Genomic DNA, 16361 nt, shown 5'->3' with positions numbered 1-16361 from the left:
AATTATTTTTGCAGCAAAGCACACTGGGGGTTTGCTGGCCCTTCTAGCACATCTCATTAATATATTCCTCAAAATAATTTCCCCCCATAAGTATAATCTAATAGCTTTATGTGTAAGCTTGGAACACAGCCTGGCATGTTAATCCAAGGTGATTGGATAAAACCATATTCTCACTTCAAAAATGTCACACTTAGCACTTTAGTCATTCTTTGATATCACTATTCAATTGGGGAGTATGATGACTTTGAAGTAGGATGAACCTTTCTGGCAAACAAGTGCATCTGTTATGAGAATTTTCATATCATTCTCTGAAACATGCCACATAGCCTCATGCAACTCAAGTAGCTTGTGTTCTTCACCTGTTGCCAGTACATTTTATAAATCAGGTCTTAGATGAGTATTGCAGAGGACAAGTAGATGCCAATTATCACTAAATTTGATTATCTTGATTGGATTCAGCAACATTAATTTAGATCCTCCCAACCAAATCTATAGCAGATCACAAAGTGGAATGGAGAATTCTGAATATAGTAAATTCTAGTTATTCTAATTTCCAATATGATAAATCAGAAAAAGATAAACAAAATCCTACTTGAGAATAGATGCTGCTTTTGTAATTAAAAAAAATTCAAACATCCACTTCCAGGGAGTAGTTTTCTCTTTGTTCACATTTGGATTGGGAAGAGTCAGGAGATTATACAAATGATAGCTCATCTCAAATATATCAAACAAACTAAGGGCCTTATCAGGGTTACCCAATATCAAAAAAGCTTCACAGGGCATGGTCAAAATCACTGGTGTTTGTGGAGGGAATCAGAGGAAAGACTGGTTGGCCTGATGCAGCTGTGATAACTGTTATCCACCCATGACAAAAAAAACGATTGGCAGATTGTGCTTATTCTAGCACTTCCAAAAACTGATGGAGACATTGTGCCCTTGGAGCATAACACCACTGCAACTCAAAATCATAAGATGATAAGAAATGGGAACAGAAATAGGCCCATTGATCCTTCTCTGCAATTCAATACAATCGAGGCTGATGTTACAATCTTAGACAAGACCTCAAATTTGGTTACGATCCAGTTAAGGATCAGGAACCTTTTTTGCTGTTAAAGTAGATGAACTTTGAAATCCTACTTCCTAAGAACACACCATAAGCTGTGCATTAAATGGCAGACATAATCAAGACAAGTCCCCCAAATTTCTCATCAACCCACCCAGATGTCAGTGGATTACAAAAATTTCTTAAAAATCAGTCTTCCTCCTGAGGAATTCAACTCCTCTCTTTAGAATATGTAGCGTCCAATTTCCCCTCAAAGACTACTCCAACTCAAACTACCCCGCCAACTGCTGGCCTCCCAGTTGCTCAATCTCTTCTCCAGAGACTGCGAGCTGCTGGATTCATAAGGCTGCACCCCAGCATCTAGTTATTGGCATGATTTCAGGTCTTTAGCTCCCTGAGCAGAACCTGCTGCTCACAGTCTTTCCTTTGCCCCCAGCTGCCACCTTAACTGAGCTGACCCTGCCCTTGGGCCTCTGAGTCCCAACCTCAGCAGCATGGATACCAACGTCTCCCAGGGCTTCTCTGAACCCCAGCCCCACTCAATAGCATAGCCAACGGCAGCCCTTTCGCTGCATGGAGCCAACCTTCCTCTCCAGAGGTTACTGTACTCTCTGCTCCTTGAAATCAACCAGAGGTCACTCCCATAGGTGCAAAATTATTCTGGATCCACACACACACACCCTACACACATCCAAAAAATATATAATTCATCACACTGATTTGTGGCTTTAACTATTTGTCCTGTATGTCCCCCATAACACTCGACTCTCTTGTAGATCAAAAGTCTGTCTAATTTAGTCTCGATTATACTCGATGACCCCGCCTCCTTGTGGAAGAGAATCCCAAAGACTGATGACCTTCCTCATCTCGGTCTTAAATGGGAGACCTGTTATTTTTAAACTATGGCCCCTAGTTCTAGATTCCCTCAAGTGAAAACGTCCTCTCAGCATCTAACCTATTAAGCTCCTTTAAGATCATCTCTCATTCTAAATGCTAATGATTATAGGCTCAAACTTTCTTCATAAGACAGACAACTGTTTCATCCCAGGAATCAACCTTAAGGAGGCCAAAGGTATACACATTACTCTTAAGAGTGGTCTCTCCAAAGCCCAGTACAGTTGTATCAAGACTTCCCTGCTTTCATACGCCTTTCCCCTGTAAAATTGCCAAAACTGTAAGCCAAAATGTTAGTATCAGCAATTTTGAAGGGAAGCCAAGATGCTTCAAGGTTGATTTTGCAATACTGGAAATAACTTATCACCCATGGCCAACAATTTCCTCAGAAGACTGCCAGTTCCCAGGAAGACTGATGCTTTCTTCCTTGTTGGAGGAGGTGGAATTGAATCTGTCTCAAACATCAATCTGTGGCTGACTAGAACATCTTCCCATTTCAGAGGAATTCCTCTCTGACCCAGATTACTTGTGTTACAAGAACTGTATCAACTTACAGTGCCCCCTTTGAAGCAAATTCATTCAATCTGTGGATCAGTTTCTAATGATTTCATGATATGCAATTCAGGAAATGAAGACTCTCTTTAGTATCAGATGTCACACCTTAAATAAGGCAATGGTGAAAACTCTGACAATCATGGAAAGCCCCACAACTCAAAGCAGAGAAAGCAAAATTGGGTGTTTAGCATGTTTGACCAAAAGTTGGAGGCTTACCTCGTGTACAGCATGCAAGTGGGAAATCAATGCAGTAATTTGCAAGAGTTTAAAAACACCAATCGACCCCATTTCAGTGATTTCCCTCCATGGCACTTTGTCTCTACATAACTTATAAAAGTCCAAAAACAATTTAATGCTCTATTAAAGCATTTCAAATTCAAATTAAAGCACTGAGAGTTAAATTCCAGGACTTCACTGCATTTAACTTGCACCACAAATATTACCTCTGGAACTCCCAATTTTCTGCAAGCCTCAAGAAAATTTTCGACATTCCTTCTGCACTTTGCCATACTCAGTTTAGGCTGGAGAGTAAAGAAAATTAAGCTATTACAATACATGCTTTTTTCTACAAAAAATTTACAAGGCTGCATAAACATACCCATTAAAATTTGGTACATATTACTAATCAACATGAAGCATAAAAAAACTTACACTTCACCAATAAGAAAGTTGAGAAGCCCACACCCTCATGTGAGTCAGGTCAGGAGTTTATGCTCCACTTCAGAAGCTTAGCATACAATTTAGACCAAAGCTTCAGTGCAAGGGGTGCTGTATTTGATGCAAGTGAGACACTGAACCAAGGCCTGGTCTGCCCCTTCAGGTGAATGTAAAAGGTCCTACTGAACAATGTGAAGAACTGGGGAGCTTTTCCAGTGTCCTTGCTAGCATTTATCCTTCAATCAACATCACCAAGACATAATGTTTGGTCATTGCTGTTTGTAGGACCTTGCTGTGTGGAAACTTGCAGAATGTTTCCCTACATCAAGGACTCAATTGGAAAAAGTACATCATTGGCTGCAAAGTGCTTTGGGACATTTGGAGATCATGAATGAAGATCTATGTGTAAGTCCCTCCTTTTCCTTTCAACAAAGATGTTGAAGAACTTGCATCACTCCACTTTTTAGTCATTAAAGTGAATCACTGAAAAAAAAAATCTGGATTTCTGCAAAGTACGTGCACTGATCCCTATTATCTATGCCACACTACTGTAGAATCCTGCTAATTTTCACTTCAAATAGGCTAAGTGCCTGAGCAAAACTCTACAGCTTTTCCAGTTATATATTTTCTATGCACCAGTTCATTAGTAGTGAATGATTTCATCAGTTATCCAAAGTAATTTTCTCAGTATAATTTCAGTTTGATCTGAAAATATAATTAAGGTGTATTAGTTGCAATTTAACCCAAACACGAATGGGTTATCAAGATTAAGAAATATAGCACTTGTAAAAGTAGCGTTCCACTAATTTGCAGACAATTGGGTTGTTGTGTCTTATTTTTGAAGGGAAGTTTCAGATTATTTGTTAGATTAACAGAAAACGAGTGCAATCATCAAGATTTGCATCACAGCTTTCATCACCTTGACAATAATCATTTTTTAAATCTGCATTTTCTTTTCGAAGAATATCACATAACACTAAAAACAATTCCATAATCACAGTAACCCAAGTCACATTCTCATGGCATTATTCTGAGAATGGTAGATGTTACATAATGTTAAATTTAGTGTCTTTCTGACATACTTGCAACACATTAATCATACGCTGATCAAGATGCTATAATTACTGGGAATTGAATGATTAGTTAACAACTTGGCATTACTTTATAAATCATGATGGCAGAGCAATAAATTCCAAGTGTGTTTCACAGAAAATTGCTTACTTTAATGAGTTCTCTAGCCTTTAAAAATAACATGTGATAACTACATATCTCACATCTTGTCCAAGAAAATCAACTTCTGCTTACTGATCAAAGTTAACAGCTGGTCTTAGAACCACTTTTACAAAAATCAAGAAAAAAAGGTCTTTTGCAATATTATTTTTGTATTGCCTTCCCAGCCTGGCAAAACATGCCTTTTGACAAAGTATGGAACAAATGAAAAAACAAAAACAGAATTACCTGGAAAAACTCAGCAGGTCTGGCAGCATCGGCGGAGAAGAAAAGAGTTGACGTTTCGAGTCCTCATGACCCTTCCGCCGATGCTGCCAAACCTGCTGAGTTTTTCCAGGTAATTCTGTTTTTGTTTTGGATTTCCAGCATCCGCAGTTTTTTTGTTTTTATATTATGGAACAAATGAGTTTAGCCTTTTTAAAATTAAATCCGATCATTTAGTACATGTGGAAAAAGGAACAGTTAACATTTTAGGTAGATGAGCTTCCATCAGGACATTAGTGCAGGCTGAGATTTTTCTAAAATCATGCCAGTATAGCAGTGCTGGAGCAGGGAAAATGCATCAAGAGGTCAACAACTGGATTCGTCACTCCTAAATATGTCAGTGGGTTGTTTCCTTGATCCTGCCCCTCACAAAATAGGAACCAATGTTATAATCCTCCCTTGGCTGGTTCTTCATATCTAAATAATCTTAGGGGCTTGGGCTATGTAAACTGGTGCATTTTTTTTTCTTCCCAACACAGTACAGTTGGCTCAAAGCAAGAATGGGAGAGAGGTGTTAGTTCTGGTTGTGACAGCAAAGGTCATCACAACCACTGCAGGAAGAAAGGGTCTGCCTGTGCCCATTTTTCTCTCTCTCCTGCCCACCTCATACCATACATCTCAAAATTTTTGAAGTGTAACTTTGTACAGTCTGATTGACTTGAGAGTTTGGACAAAACACCAGCTGTATATCAAGTAGTCCAACAAAACCCAAAATGTTAACCATCTCTTTTGCCACAGACGCTGCCAGACCGGAGTATTTCTGGCACTTTCTGATTTTAGTTCAGGTTTCCAGCATTTGCTATATTTTGCTTTTGTTCTGATAGTTTAGTTATGATATTACATTTCTTTTTTCCAAACCTCCCTTTTGAGACAAGATGATTTGTAATCCAATGCAGCTCAAGACCTAAAATGCCTCAGTAAGTTTACAAACACAGGCAACTTCTGTCATGCAAAACTTGCAAGCAGCAAATCAGCTCCATGTCTTTTGAGACATCACAACCATTATTCTTCTCCATTTGTGGTTATGCACAGTATTTTGAACCCAGAATTACCAAAAAAAGTCAAGACTTGAGGTACTCTAGACCAGGAACAGGAGTAGGGAGTGGCAGAAAGGAGAATTAATGCCAGAGGCTTTGCCATGATCAATGTGATCAATTTTAATGGAGCAATCATTCAGGAATCAGATTTTGAACAAGGTTTTGAGAAACCCTTCATTAGGTATGAATGTGCTTCTAAATACAATACACTTTGAGTACAACTACAAGTAGTGTTTGCACATGTCCAAGCTATGAATGGGGAGGGTAGAGCCATACAGTTCCAATTACAAAATCAAGTACAACAAATGCTGTCACGCAAGAAGTTAAAATCATGAAAACTAAATTATGACAATTATGTTCATGATATCTTAATCAAAATTTTGTTGATTATTTTAACTTCATTAGGGTTTTCTATTAATTCTGCTGTCCCCATAGATAATTTGATCACAATCACAGAGTTTCTAAAGGATTCTGAAAAATACCACAGTTAAGACAAATTTGATTCGAATTGGGAGAAATGTTTGTTAAAAACAGCATATATTTCACAGTAGGCAAACTTACCACTGCTGGTGATGGGACATGGATGCTGGCAACCGACCGTGGCCTAATATGATTGGCAAGATGGCAAAGTACCACCCCATCCATTAATGCTGCACCGACATCTTCTGGCAAAACGACTTTTAGCCTTAATTCAAGGTTCTGTTTAAGGAGAGAAAAGGGTTTATTTCATTTTTCCAAAAAGCAATGATATAAAATAAAAATGAAAGAAAAAGGTCACAAACAAGAGGAACATGACAGGTTACCAATTTTTAGTAGTTATTGCTCGTTTTTTCAACATACAATATTGTACACAATTATCCTATTTGGAGTAAAATCAAAAATTATGTGGTTGCTGGAGATCCAAAATAAAAACAAAGTGCTGGAAAAACTCAAATCTGGCAGTATCTGTGGAAAGAGAAACAATGTTAATGTTTCAAGTCCAATATGACTCTTCTTCGGAATTGTCACGATCATATCTGGAGCACTGACTGGGAAAACAGAGTACAGTCCTCAATATCTTTCAATTGTGCTACCCCAGAAACCATCTGATCTTCCTTTGCTTGGTCCCATGTTCAACAAAAGTCACAGCCTCAGTGCAGTCTTCAAATCATTTCTGATAGACGTAGTGTGCAGGGCAAACCAACCTTCTTACAGCTAAAACACTTACAATGCAATGAGAATGAAGAGGAAAGTGAGAATTATGTTCATGGAAAACAAAAGCGAAACATAGTCAATGAATAGATACCCCACAAATGATGGGTGGCAAATGTTTTCATCTGTCTGTCATGAAGCTATCAATATATATTTTATTGAAAATATTTTTCTTCTAAAATTGAGGTTTAGTCTGTGGGTGTGTCTTAACTGGATTAAAACCAGCTAGTCTAGGTGCTTTGATGTGTACTAGTTTTGAGATGAGAGAGAGGGTAGGGTGCATTTGCATTTTTTGAATACAGCATTCAAAAAGTGGGGTGAAATCTGGCACCGAGTGAGCAGAGACCAAGTAATATGTTTATATTGCTAATAAAATTGGTACCATGAAAGGGGTTTTATTTTTAGAAGAGGTGGTTTCAAAGAGGCTGGTGACACAATGAAAATTTAATTGAGAATGGCAATTACTAAGACTTGGCTGGGAGTAAAAGAGAGAACTCTGATTGGGTTGGAAAAAAAATAACCAAAAGTAAGTTAACAGAGTTGGCAGATAAGTTAAAATTGGGGTTACCTGATGGGGCAAGGAAATCAGGGGCAGGATTTTTCAGTCGGCGTGCAGGGGCGGGCCTGACATGCCGATGCGTAAAATGGCATGCGATGACGTCAGGCGTGCGTCCCGCTGTCTCGTGATGTTTCGTTCGGCTGGCACGCGCCAAAGTCAGCTGTACGCCTGCCTATATTTAAACGGCCATTAAGGAAGTGATTAATGTAATTGTTAATGCTGCCCGTCCAACCTTAAGGTTGGTGGGCAGGCGAAAAAGCCAAGTGGCCTTCACGTATTTTTAGGAGCGGGATGAGGTTTCCTAAAGCTTTTATTAAAAAAAATGAAAATTTTTTCCTAACCTATAAAAACATGTCCCATCTCATGTGATACAATCACATGAGGGGACATGTTTAAATAAATTTTTAATCCATGTATTTAATGATTTCAATAGCGATTCAATCTCCAAGGCAGCTCCATGCCTCAAGGAGATTGAAGTGCTCTTTTGTGCGCATGTGTGAAAGACCGCTGGCTCCGACTATCTCTCTCCTCCCACCGCCTGCACAGGTAGCACTGTGCTGCCGCTCGCGTCTTATGCTGGGTAACTGTCTCGCCTACGTAAAATGGAAGTGCAGAGCCAATTGCGGGCGGTGATAGGACTGTCCCCGCCCGCTCCCATTGAGCCTGCCCGCTGAAAAATTCTGGCCTAGATATAATTAAAAGTGTAGCACAGCATTTACAGTTGGAAGTGAAACCTGACACTAGTGAGTCACTGCTGGAGGTAGTGAGACTTCAGTTACAAATGAAGACGCTTGAATTTGAACAAGCAAAGAAACTGAAATAGCTTGAATTTGAAGCAAAGGACAGAGAAATGGCTTTTAAAGGGGAATTAGAAATTGCAAAGATGGAGGAGGAGGAAAGAGAGAGAGAAAGACAGAGAGAGAGGGAATTCCAACGGAAAACGTTGGCAATTAGAAATAAGAGACGTCAGTAGGTGAGGAAGGATTTATCTCCGGAGTAGAACCCAGTGGGGATATGTTTACATTTGTACAAGCTCTTCCAAGCTTGAGGAAAAAGATATTGAAGCGTTCTTTATTTCATTTGTGAAGCTAGCTAAACAGATGAAAACGGCCACATTATTATTAACAAAAACAAAAACAGAATTACCCGGAAAAACTCAGCAGGTCTGGCAGCATCGGTGGAGAAGAAAAGAGTTGACGTTTCGAGTCCTCATGACCCTTCGACAGAACTTCCAAGTTCTGTCGAAGGGTCATGAGGACTCGAAACGTCAACTCTTTTCTTCTCCGCCGATGCTGCCAGACCTGCTGAGTTTTTCCAGGTAATTCTGTTTTTGTTTTGGATTTCCAGCATCCGTAGTTTTTTTTGTTTTTATCACATTATTATTAGTCTAAGTTGTCGGGGAGGACACATATGGTTTATGCTTAGTTATCAGAAGAAATGCTGATGAATTATGATGTGGTGAAAAAGGCTAATTTGAGTACATATGGGTTGATTCCTGAAGCATACAGGCAGAAATTTAGAAATATGAGAAAACAGCCTGGGTAAACTAATATTGAGTTTGAACGAGTAAAACAAGGTGGATACAGGCATTAAAAATAGAAACAATGCATGCAGCTCTTAGGGAAGTAATTCTTTTGGAAGAATTTAAAGATTCAATCCTTTCAGTAATGAGAGCTCATGTGGAGGAACAGAGGGTTGATTCTGTAAGACAAGCAGCAGAGATAGCTGATGATTATGAGGTAGTTCATAGAGCTCAACCTTTCTTTCGTCACCCTTTCAAATTGGTAAAGGATAAAAAGTGGGAAGGTGAAAGGAAGGCAGGTAATCAGGGGAAGAGAAGGGGTAGCTGGAAGTTCCCAGGAAATTTTTTCTCGGAATAAAAAGGAAGGTGCTGAAGGTAGAAGTGACATTCGAAAATTGAAGTGTTTTCATTGTAATAAAGTGGAGCACACTAAGTCAGTGTGCTGGAAATTGCAGGAAAATCTGTAGGAATTGTTGGAGTACAGAAAAGCTCTGGAAGTAAAAGTACTGTGGGTTCTGAGGTTCAGGCACAGGAGAAACCAGTGGGGTTTGTGTACAGGTGGAACAGGGAGAATCAGTGAGAGGTAAAGAATTGGGAATGTGTTCACAGTTTACTCAAGAGAATTCCGAGGAGCAAGTTACAGGAATGTTAAAAGATTTTGCATGTGAAGGGAAAGTCTTTCTATGTGTACAGGGTGGAGTAGGTAAAGATATTAAAATTTTAAGAGATTCAGGGGCTAGGCAATCCTTAATGTTGTGGGATAGTGATATTTGTTGTTCAAAGGGAGTATTGAAGGAGCAGGTAATAAGTGGGGTTCATGGAGATGCAAATCTATTCCATTCTGGAAGGTAAATTTAAAGAGCAAATGGAAGACTGGTGAAGTTATAGTTGCAGTGGTGGAAAAATTGCCCATTGCAGGAGTTCAATTTATTCTGGGTAATGATATAGCTGGATTGTAAATGTGGGTGATGCCTATGGTAGTTGAGCAGCCTGTGGAAGTGTTTTCAACAGAGGTGTTACAGAAGGAACATCCTGGATTGTTCCCCTGATTTGTGCTGTAACCAGATCAAAGGCTCATACGGGACGAAGATGATAAGCAGGCAGTTCAAAGGCAAGAAGAGGGTGTCGAAATCCAATTAGCTGGCACTGTATTTGATAACATTGTTGAAGAGGAAGGAATACAGGGCAATTCAGCTGTGTGGAGTTACAGAAAAATGATCTGCAATTAAAACAATATCAGAAAGTTTATTCAGAAACAGAAGCAAAATGTATTCCAGTATGTTATTATCTTCGGGAAGGTATTTTAATGCGAAAGTGGCAGTCAGGACATGTCTCAGCAAATGAAAGCTGGAGGGAGGTGCATCAGATTGTTATCCCATTAGGGTATAGAAATGGGATTCTGAGGGTTGCTCATGAAATTCCAATGGGGGCACATTTAGGAATTAGGGAAACACAGAGGTATTTATTTTGGCCAGGATTACATAGGGGTGTAGTCAAGTTCTGTAGAACCTATTATACATATCAAATAACAGGAAAACCAAAAGCAGTGATTAAGCCTTTAATTCCAATATCAGCATTTGCAAACAAAATCAAAAATACCTGGAAAAACTCAGCAGGTCTGACAGCATCTGCGGAGAGGAAGACAGTTAATGTTTTGAGTCCGTATGACTCTTCAACAGAACTAAGGAAAAATTGAAAAGAGGTGAAATATAAGCTGGTTTGGGGGGGGGGGGGGGGGGGGGGGGGGGAAACAGGTAGAGCTGGATAGAGGGCCAGTGATAGGTGGAGATAACCAAAAGATGTCAAAGACAAAAAGACAAAGAGGTGTTGAAGATGGTGATATTATCTAAGGAATGTGTTAATAGGTGACATTAAGGGTAGAAAGCAGGACGAGCAAGGGACAGATAGCCCTAGCGGGGGTGGGGTGGGGGGAAAGGGATCAAATAGGCTAAAAGGTAGAGATGAAACAATGGATGGAAATACATTTAAAAATAATGGAAATAGGTGGGAAAAGAAAAATCTATATAAATTATTGGAAAAAAGGGGGATTGGAAAGGGTGTGGGGAGGGAGGAGAGAGTTCATGATCTAAAATTGTTGAACTTAATCTTCAGTCCGGAAGGCTGTAAAGTGCCAAGTCGGAAGAGGGGGTGCTGTTCCTCCAGCCTGCATTGAGCTTCACTGGAACAATGCAGCAGGCCAAGGACGGACATGTGGGCATGAGAGCAGGGTGGAGTGTTGAAATGGCAAGTGATTTCATACTTCAAAATGATATCATTGAGTCTAGCTGCAGTAACTAGAATTTGCCTACTATACTGGTACCGAAAGCAGATGGAACATAAAGACTATGTGTGGACGATCAAAAGGTGAATGCAGTGGCAAAAGTGGATTCATATTCCATACCACTGTTGGATGATTGCATTGAGGAAGTGGGACAATTGAAATTTATCACAAAGATTGACTTGCTGAAAGGATATTGGCAGGTACCGCTGTCAGAGAGAGCAAAGGAGATATCAGCTTTTGTAATGCCAAGTGGACTATATCAGTTTAAAGTCATGCCATTTGGTATGAAGAATGCACCTGCGACATTTTAAAGACTGATAGACAATTAATTGCAGGTGTAACCAATTGTGCGATTTAAATTGATAATCTAATCATTTTCAGTCAGACGTGGAAGGACCATTTACAGCATCTGATCAAGAGTTCAAATCTCACAATGGCAAACTATGAAACAATGTAACTTCATCTGAATAGGAACAGATGGAAACATGTTTGTACTCGAAAGAGTTACAGCATCTGATCAAGAGTTCAAATCTCACAATGGCAAACTATGAAACAATGTAACTTCATCTGAATAGGAACAGACGGAAAAATGTTTGTACTCGAAAGAGTTCCAGCATCTGGAAGAATTATTTATTTGGCTACAAGCAGCTAATTTGGTGATGAGTTGGCTAAAAGTGAATTTGCAAGAGTGCAAGTTACGTATCTAGGCCGCACCTTTGGACATGGTAAGGTGGCTCAGAGACGCGAAAGTCAAGGCTATTGTGGGTTTCCCTGTGCCTACAACAAAACGAGAAGCTTTGAGATTTCTGAGTGGGTTTTACCAGAAATTTGTACCAAATTTTAGCAAAGTGGTTGTTCCACTGACTGAACTATTAAAAAAGAACAAGTTTCAATGGACACTGGAGTGTCAGAAATCATTCGATAGGTTGAAAACTGTATTAACTACACCAGTTTTGGCAGTACCCAATTATGCCAAGCAATTCAAGATGGCCTTTGATGCACACGATATAGGCATGGGGGCTGTACCTAGACACTGAACTGGAGTGATTTCTGTTGATAACAAGGACTTGTGTGTGTATATTTGTATTATATTAATGCATGCACCTGGTAATGTAATATTGTAATAAGTTTAGGAGATAGTGTAAGATGGGTCATTAAGATGAAGCCGTCTTTTAGAATTATGGCGGCTCATTATTCAATAGGGAGGGGGATGGTCATGAAGCTATTAATGTATATAATATTATTGGAAAATATTTTTCTTTCAAAATAGAGATTTAGTCTGTGGGTGTGTCTTAATTAGATTAAAACCAGCTAATCTGGGTGCTTTGATTGTACTAGTTTTGAGGTGTAAGAGAGGTAGAGTGTATTTGTATTTTATGAATAGAACATTCAAGAAGTGGGGTGAAATCTGACACCTAGCAAGTACAGACCAAGCAATATGTTTATATTGCTAATAAAATTGGTACTATGAATGGGGTTTTATTGTTAGAAGAGAGGTTCAAAGAGGCTGGTGATGCAATGGAGAATTTACATTCAATGAGCTGTGCTAGGTATAACTTCAGTAGGTTTGTGTGCGCCAGGCAGAGGCAATGTAAGATCATAGTAGCTGTAAGCCTACAACTGTCTCCAAAGGAACTGAAGTGAAAGGAACCTTATTTTAAATTTGTGAGGTGAAAATGCTTTGCCTGGCATCTGGTTAAGTCTATGGGTTGCTGTTGCCTTAATGGAGATTAGTTTGGGAATTTGTTAAAAGTTATGATAGTAGTAATTTGCAACTATATGTATGTGTTTAATGTGTTGTAACTTAAAATGTTTCATTTAGTTTAATATAAAAACCTGTTGAGAACTGATGGTCTGATTCCTGAATTTAGAGCTGCATCTCAAACATACCACTTAAAAGATAGATTATGACAGTTGTTTAAAGTTTCTCTCTGGAATTTTTAAATAACTCAGCTTTACCAAAAGGCTGTCTCATAAATTGCCACATATAATTGAATGAAAAAAAAAGTTATTTTGTCACTACTGCTCTATCTTATGTTGGCAATTTCAACTATATTCCTTGAATATTCTTACATTGAGCCAAATACAATTATAAAAAAAATTAGTCATAAAATTGGTTGCTTTATGTTAGAAATGCCCAGAATAAGGTTTCCCCTTTCTACACTTGTCCTTTTGGTTGAAAGGCCTAGAAATTTCACCAGCACTTTGGGTGCTGGAGAATGGCCAAAGTGAGAGAAAGTAATGGTTATATTAAGGTGTCAGAGGTGCAAGTGAGGGTGTGAGTGAGTAGATTACATTAGTAGTTGTGGGTGAAAAGCTAAACAGTTGGGATTTGAAAGTGTAACTGTAAGTGAATCGGGAGAGATTTGTTTCCTCCAGAGGTGGATACAGAAAAAAGTTGGGTTGGTGAAGAGTGAACAGGAAGTAATCACATATGACCTTATCATTGATTAGCTGTGATGGGAGTATTGAGGCCATGTGAGATGGCAGGGTCAAGGAAGGGGGGCCAGGTTGGGCCAAAGGGGGGGCGAGCTGAGGAGTGGAGGAGTTGGGAGGAGGTAAAGGGGGGGGGGATAAAAGAGGTGAGGGGTTGAGATGGGGGGAGAAAAGAGAGATGGCAGGGAGCTCAGAGGAGTGCATGATGAATTGAGATGGAGGTTGAGTCACTGAGGAAGAGAAGTCACTTAGTGCACAGCTGATGGGTGCAAAGCAGTAAAAAAAAAAAACTCATGTTTGTCTGGAACTTGAATGAGTGGTAGAAAACAAGAATATACAATGAGGAGAGAGGGGTGGAGCAAGGTGAAATGCCCAAAGGAGGCAAAAGTGCAAGATGATTAGGGAGATGGACAAATGCCTTCCAAGAATCAAGTTGGACCCTTGACCCTTTCCCTCATCCACCAACTACATCCTCAAATGTTTTCCTTCAGGAAAATCCATGTTTGCTTCAACCAATATATGCTCTTCGTGCTTTTTTATAATTTCATTATTCATCCCTACTAGTGAAAGGGTATTCAAGGGATATGGAGTAAAAGTGGGTAAATGGGGTCTCAGGTATTGATCAGCAATAATCTTACTGAATGGTGGTATTGGTTTGAAGTGCTGAATGACCTATCCCCATTTCTATACAAGTTAGGGTAACAGGTTCCCAGGAAAGTTAAGGAAAGCATTAATAATATAACTATCAAAAAATCCTAGTGTCAACATTTAAGTATATTTGTTTCAGTCTGCAAGGGGGAAATGTCACTTAAACAAATACCTTTAAATGTGTCGCTACTTCTGTACTTGTTAAATTCCAAACCTGCAATTGCAAGTATTTCACACGCATCTCATGCAGCACAAAATTCCTTTTCCAGACAAAATCCAAGGGAAAAAAATGCAATTGCATGGCTAATGTTTTTCTGCATTTCAGTAAAAACATCACAAGCCCACCACTGCACTTTATTTACGTTTTGTTAACAGCATTGCATAAAGAAGGATAGCTCCAAATTGTTCACCTGCTTAAGCTGCCTAATTTGTTCCAATTCTTCTCGTAGGTGTTCCATCTTTCTTCTAATAGTAAAACCTGGGTCCACCGCTCCAAATTCCTGACGAGATGAGCATGTAAAAGCTGTTTGCAGTACAAACAAAAAAGGTAAATATCACCTGAAATCATGGGAGGTGAGATGCAGACAAAAAGAACATTGTTCTGTGGAGTTGTGTCACGCATGCTTGAGCCCCGATGAGCCAGATCTCAAACATTTAAAGTAAGCCGCCAGCATGTTTTGGGAGCAAAGTTGCCCAACTGCACTGAATGCATTTAAAGGACTAAGAAGAGTGCTTTCTGGTTCGAAGATATTTTACAGCACTCGTTCAATGCCATTTAGATTGAGAATGGATGAATGGCACATTAGAACAAGTCTTCTCAATGTTGCGATCTCTCCCTCCTTAATGGAGGTGCTGCTGGTGGAAGGTTGTTGGAGAACTATCTTGTGTTGCAGATTATTTCCAATTTGTTTCTCTCTTTGGTTTGAGTGCTTGATTTAAAAGTACCAATTTCACCAGGCTTTCACTGCTTAAAGATGACAATGGCTCAATTTGGTGATAAAATAACAACAGACCCAATGGAACTCCATTAGATAAGTGGCAGATGTATGGTTCAATGCAAAAATCCTAAAGTTGTCCGACATGTGCTTTTCTATCGTTGGCTTTACAAAGATGGTATCATATTGACTCTCCGACCATAAAAATACATCGAACCCATGAAATTGCTGTACTTGTTGGTAGGTAAAGCTAAGCCTGCCACAGTTATATCTTGTCCATTTCGGTCTAAGTACCTTTTAATGATGTGATGTGTCAATTATTGCCAGTCAACCTATCTGGCACTGAAAATGAATTATTACAAGTGTGGATTCTCATTCCTTCAGGTTTTAAAGTTGGAGATTTTTAAAATGTAAATTTTTTTTCTCAATTTTCCTCTCTCAATGCAATCCCTACTTCTCTTTCTATACCTGATATGACATTGAATTCACCCACTCTAATTTACATTTCTTTCTCTGTCCTTATGTTGTTAATATCACAATTGCTCATTTTGGTTTGGGGACATACAAATGCTGCTTGCCCTGTTTACTTGGATGCCACGTTTTCAATTCACACATTAAACATCTTGCCATACAAACTTAAACATGCATGGGCAAGTTTACCTTATGACAAGATACTGTTACATGCCCTACCCACAACAAATAATGGCCCATTAACTATCGAGTACTTGAAACAAAGAGCCAATGAGCTTAATGACGCGCCTAATGTTGTGAAATGTTATGTACAATTGCAGAATGTTTTCCACTAACTTCATTTTTAAAACATGTACATCAATATCTACAACCACTTGTGTAAAAGAATCTAAGTATATTTCAGAGTCTGAAGACAAGTATATTTCTTGATCTTGTGTATCTTGCCATGTAAGATAATAAAGCCATTTGTATACAAGAAGAAATGATACATATTTCACTATTTGAATCCAGCCAGAAGTTACAAGTTGATTTCTGGATGGTAGAGAGTAGGCTGTTATCTGAAAGGAAAACCATCTTGCTTTAAGGAACATAGGTACACTAGTTTCAAGTCAAATATTC

At 39.1% G+C, this 16361-nt stretch overlaps 1 protein-coding gene across 7 annotated transcripts in view; it reads right to left on the bottom strand.

The window, feature by feature from the left end:
• Window positions 1-16361, bottom strand: part of lrch2 (leucine-rich repeats and calponin homology (CH) domain containing 2) — a 134235-nt gene that overhangs the window by 11724 nt on the left and 106150 nt on the right. For 6 of the 7 annotated variants that reach the window (XM_041194720.1, XM_041194719.1, XM_041194721.1 and 3 more), the window contains 3 exons: window positions 14748-14860; window positions 6262-6399; window positions 2956-3033 (listed from right to left, as the gene is read on the bottom strand). In XM_041194720.1, the coding sequence (XP_041050654.1) occupies window positions 2956-3033; window positions 6262-6399; window positions 14748-14860 (329 nt within the window). The remainder of the gene's footprint in view (window positions 1-2955; window positions 3034-6261; window positions 6400-14747; window positions 14861-16361) is intronic. The other variant, XM_041194723.1, reaches the window with a different exon arrangement.

Source organism: Carcharodon carcharias, chromosome 9, assembly GCF_017639515.1.
Source record: "Carcharodon carcharias isolate sCarCar2 chromosome 9, sCarCar2.pri, whole genome shotgun sequence".
Taxonomy (NCBI): Eukaryota; Metazoa; Chordata; class Chondrichthyes; order Lamniformes; family Lamnidae; genus Carcharodon; species Carcharodon carcharias.
Note: the sequence above shows the minus strand (reverse complement) of the source record. Positions and strands in the feature narration are given on the sequence as shown.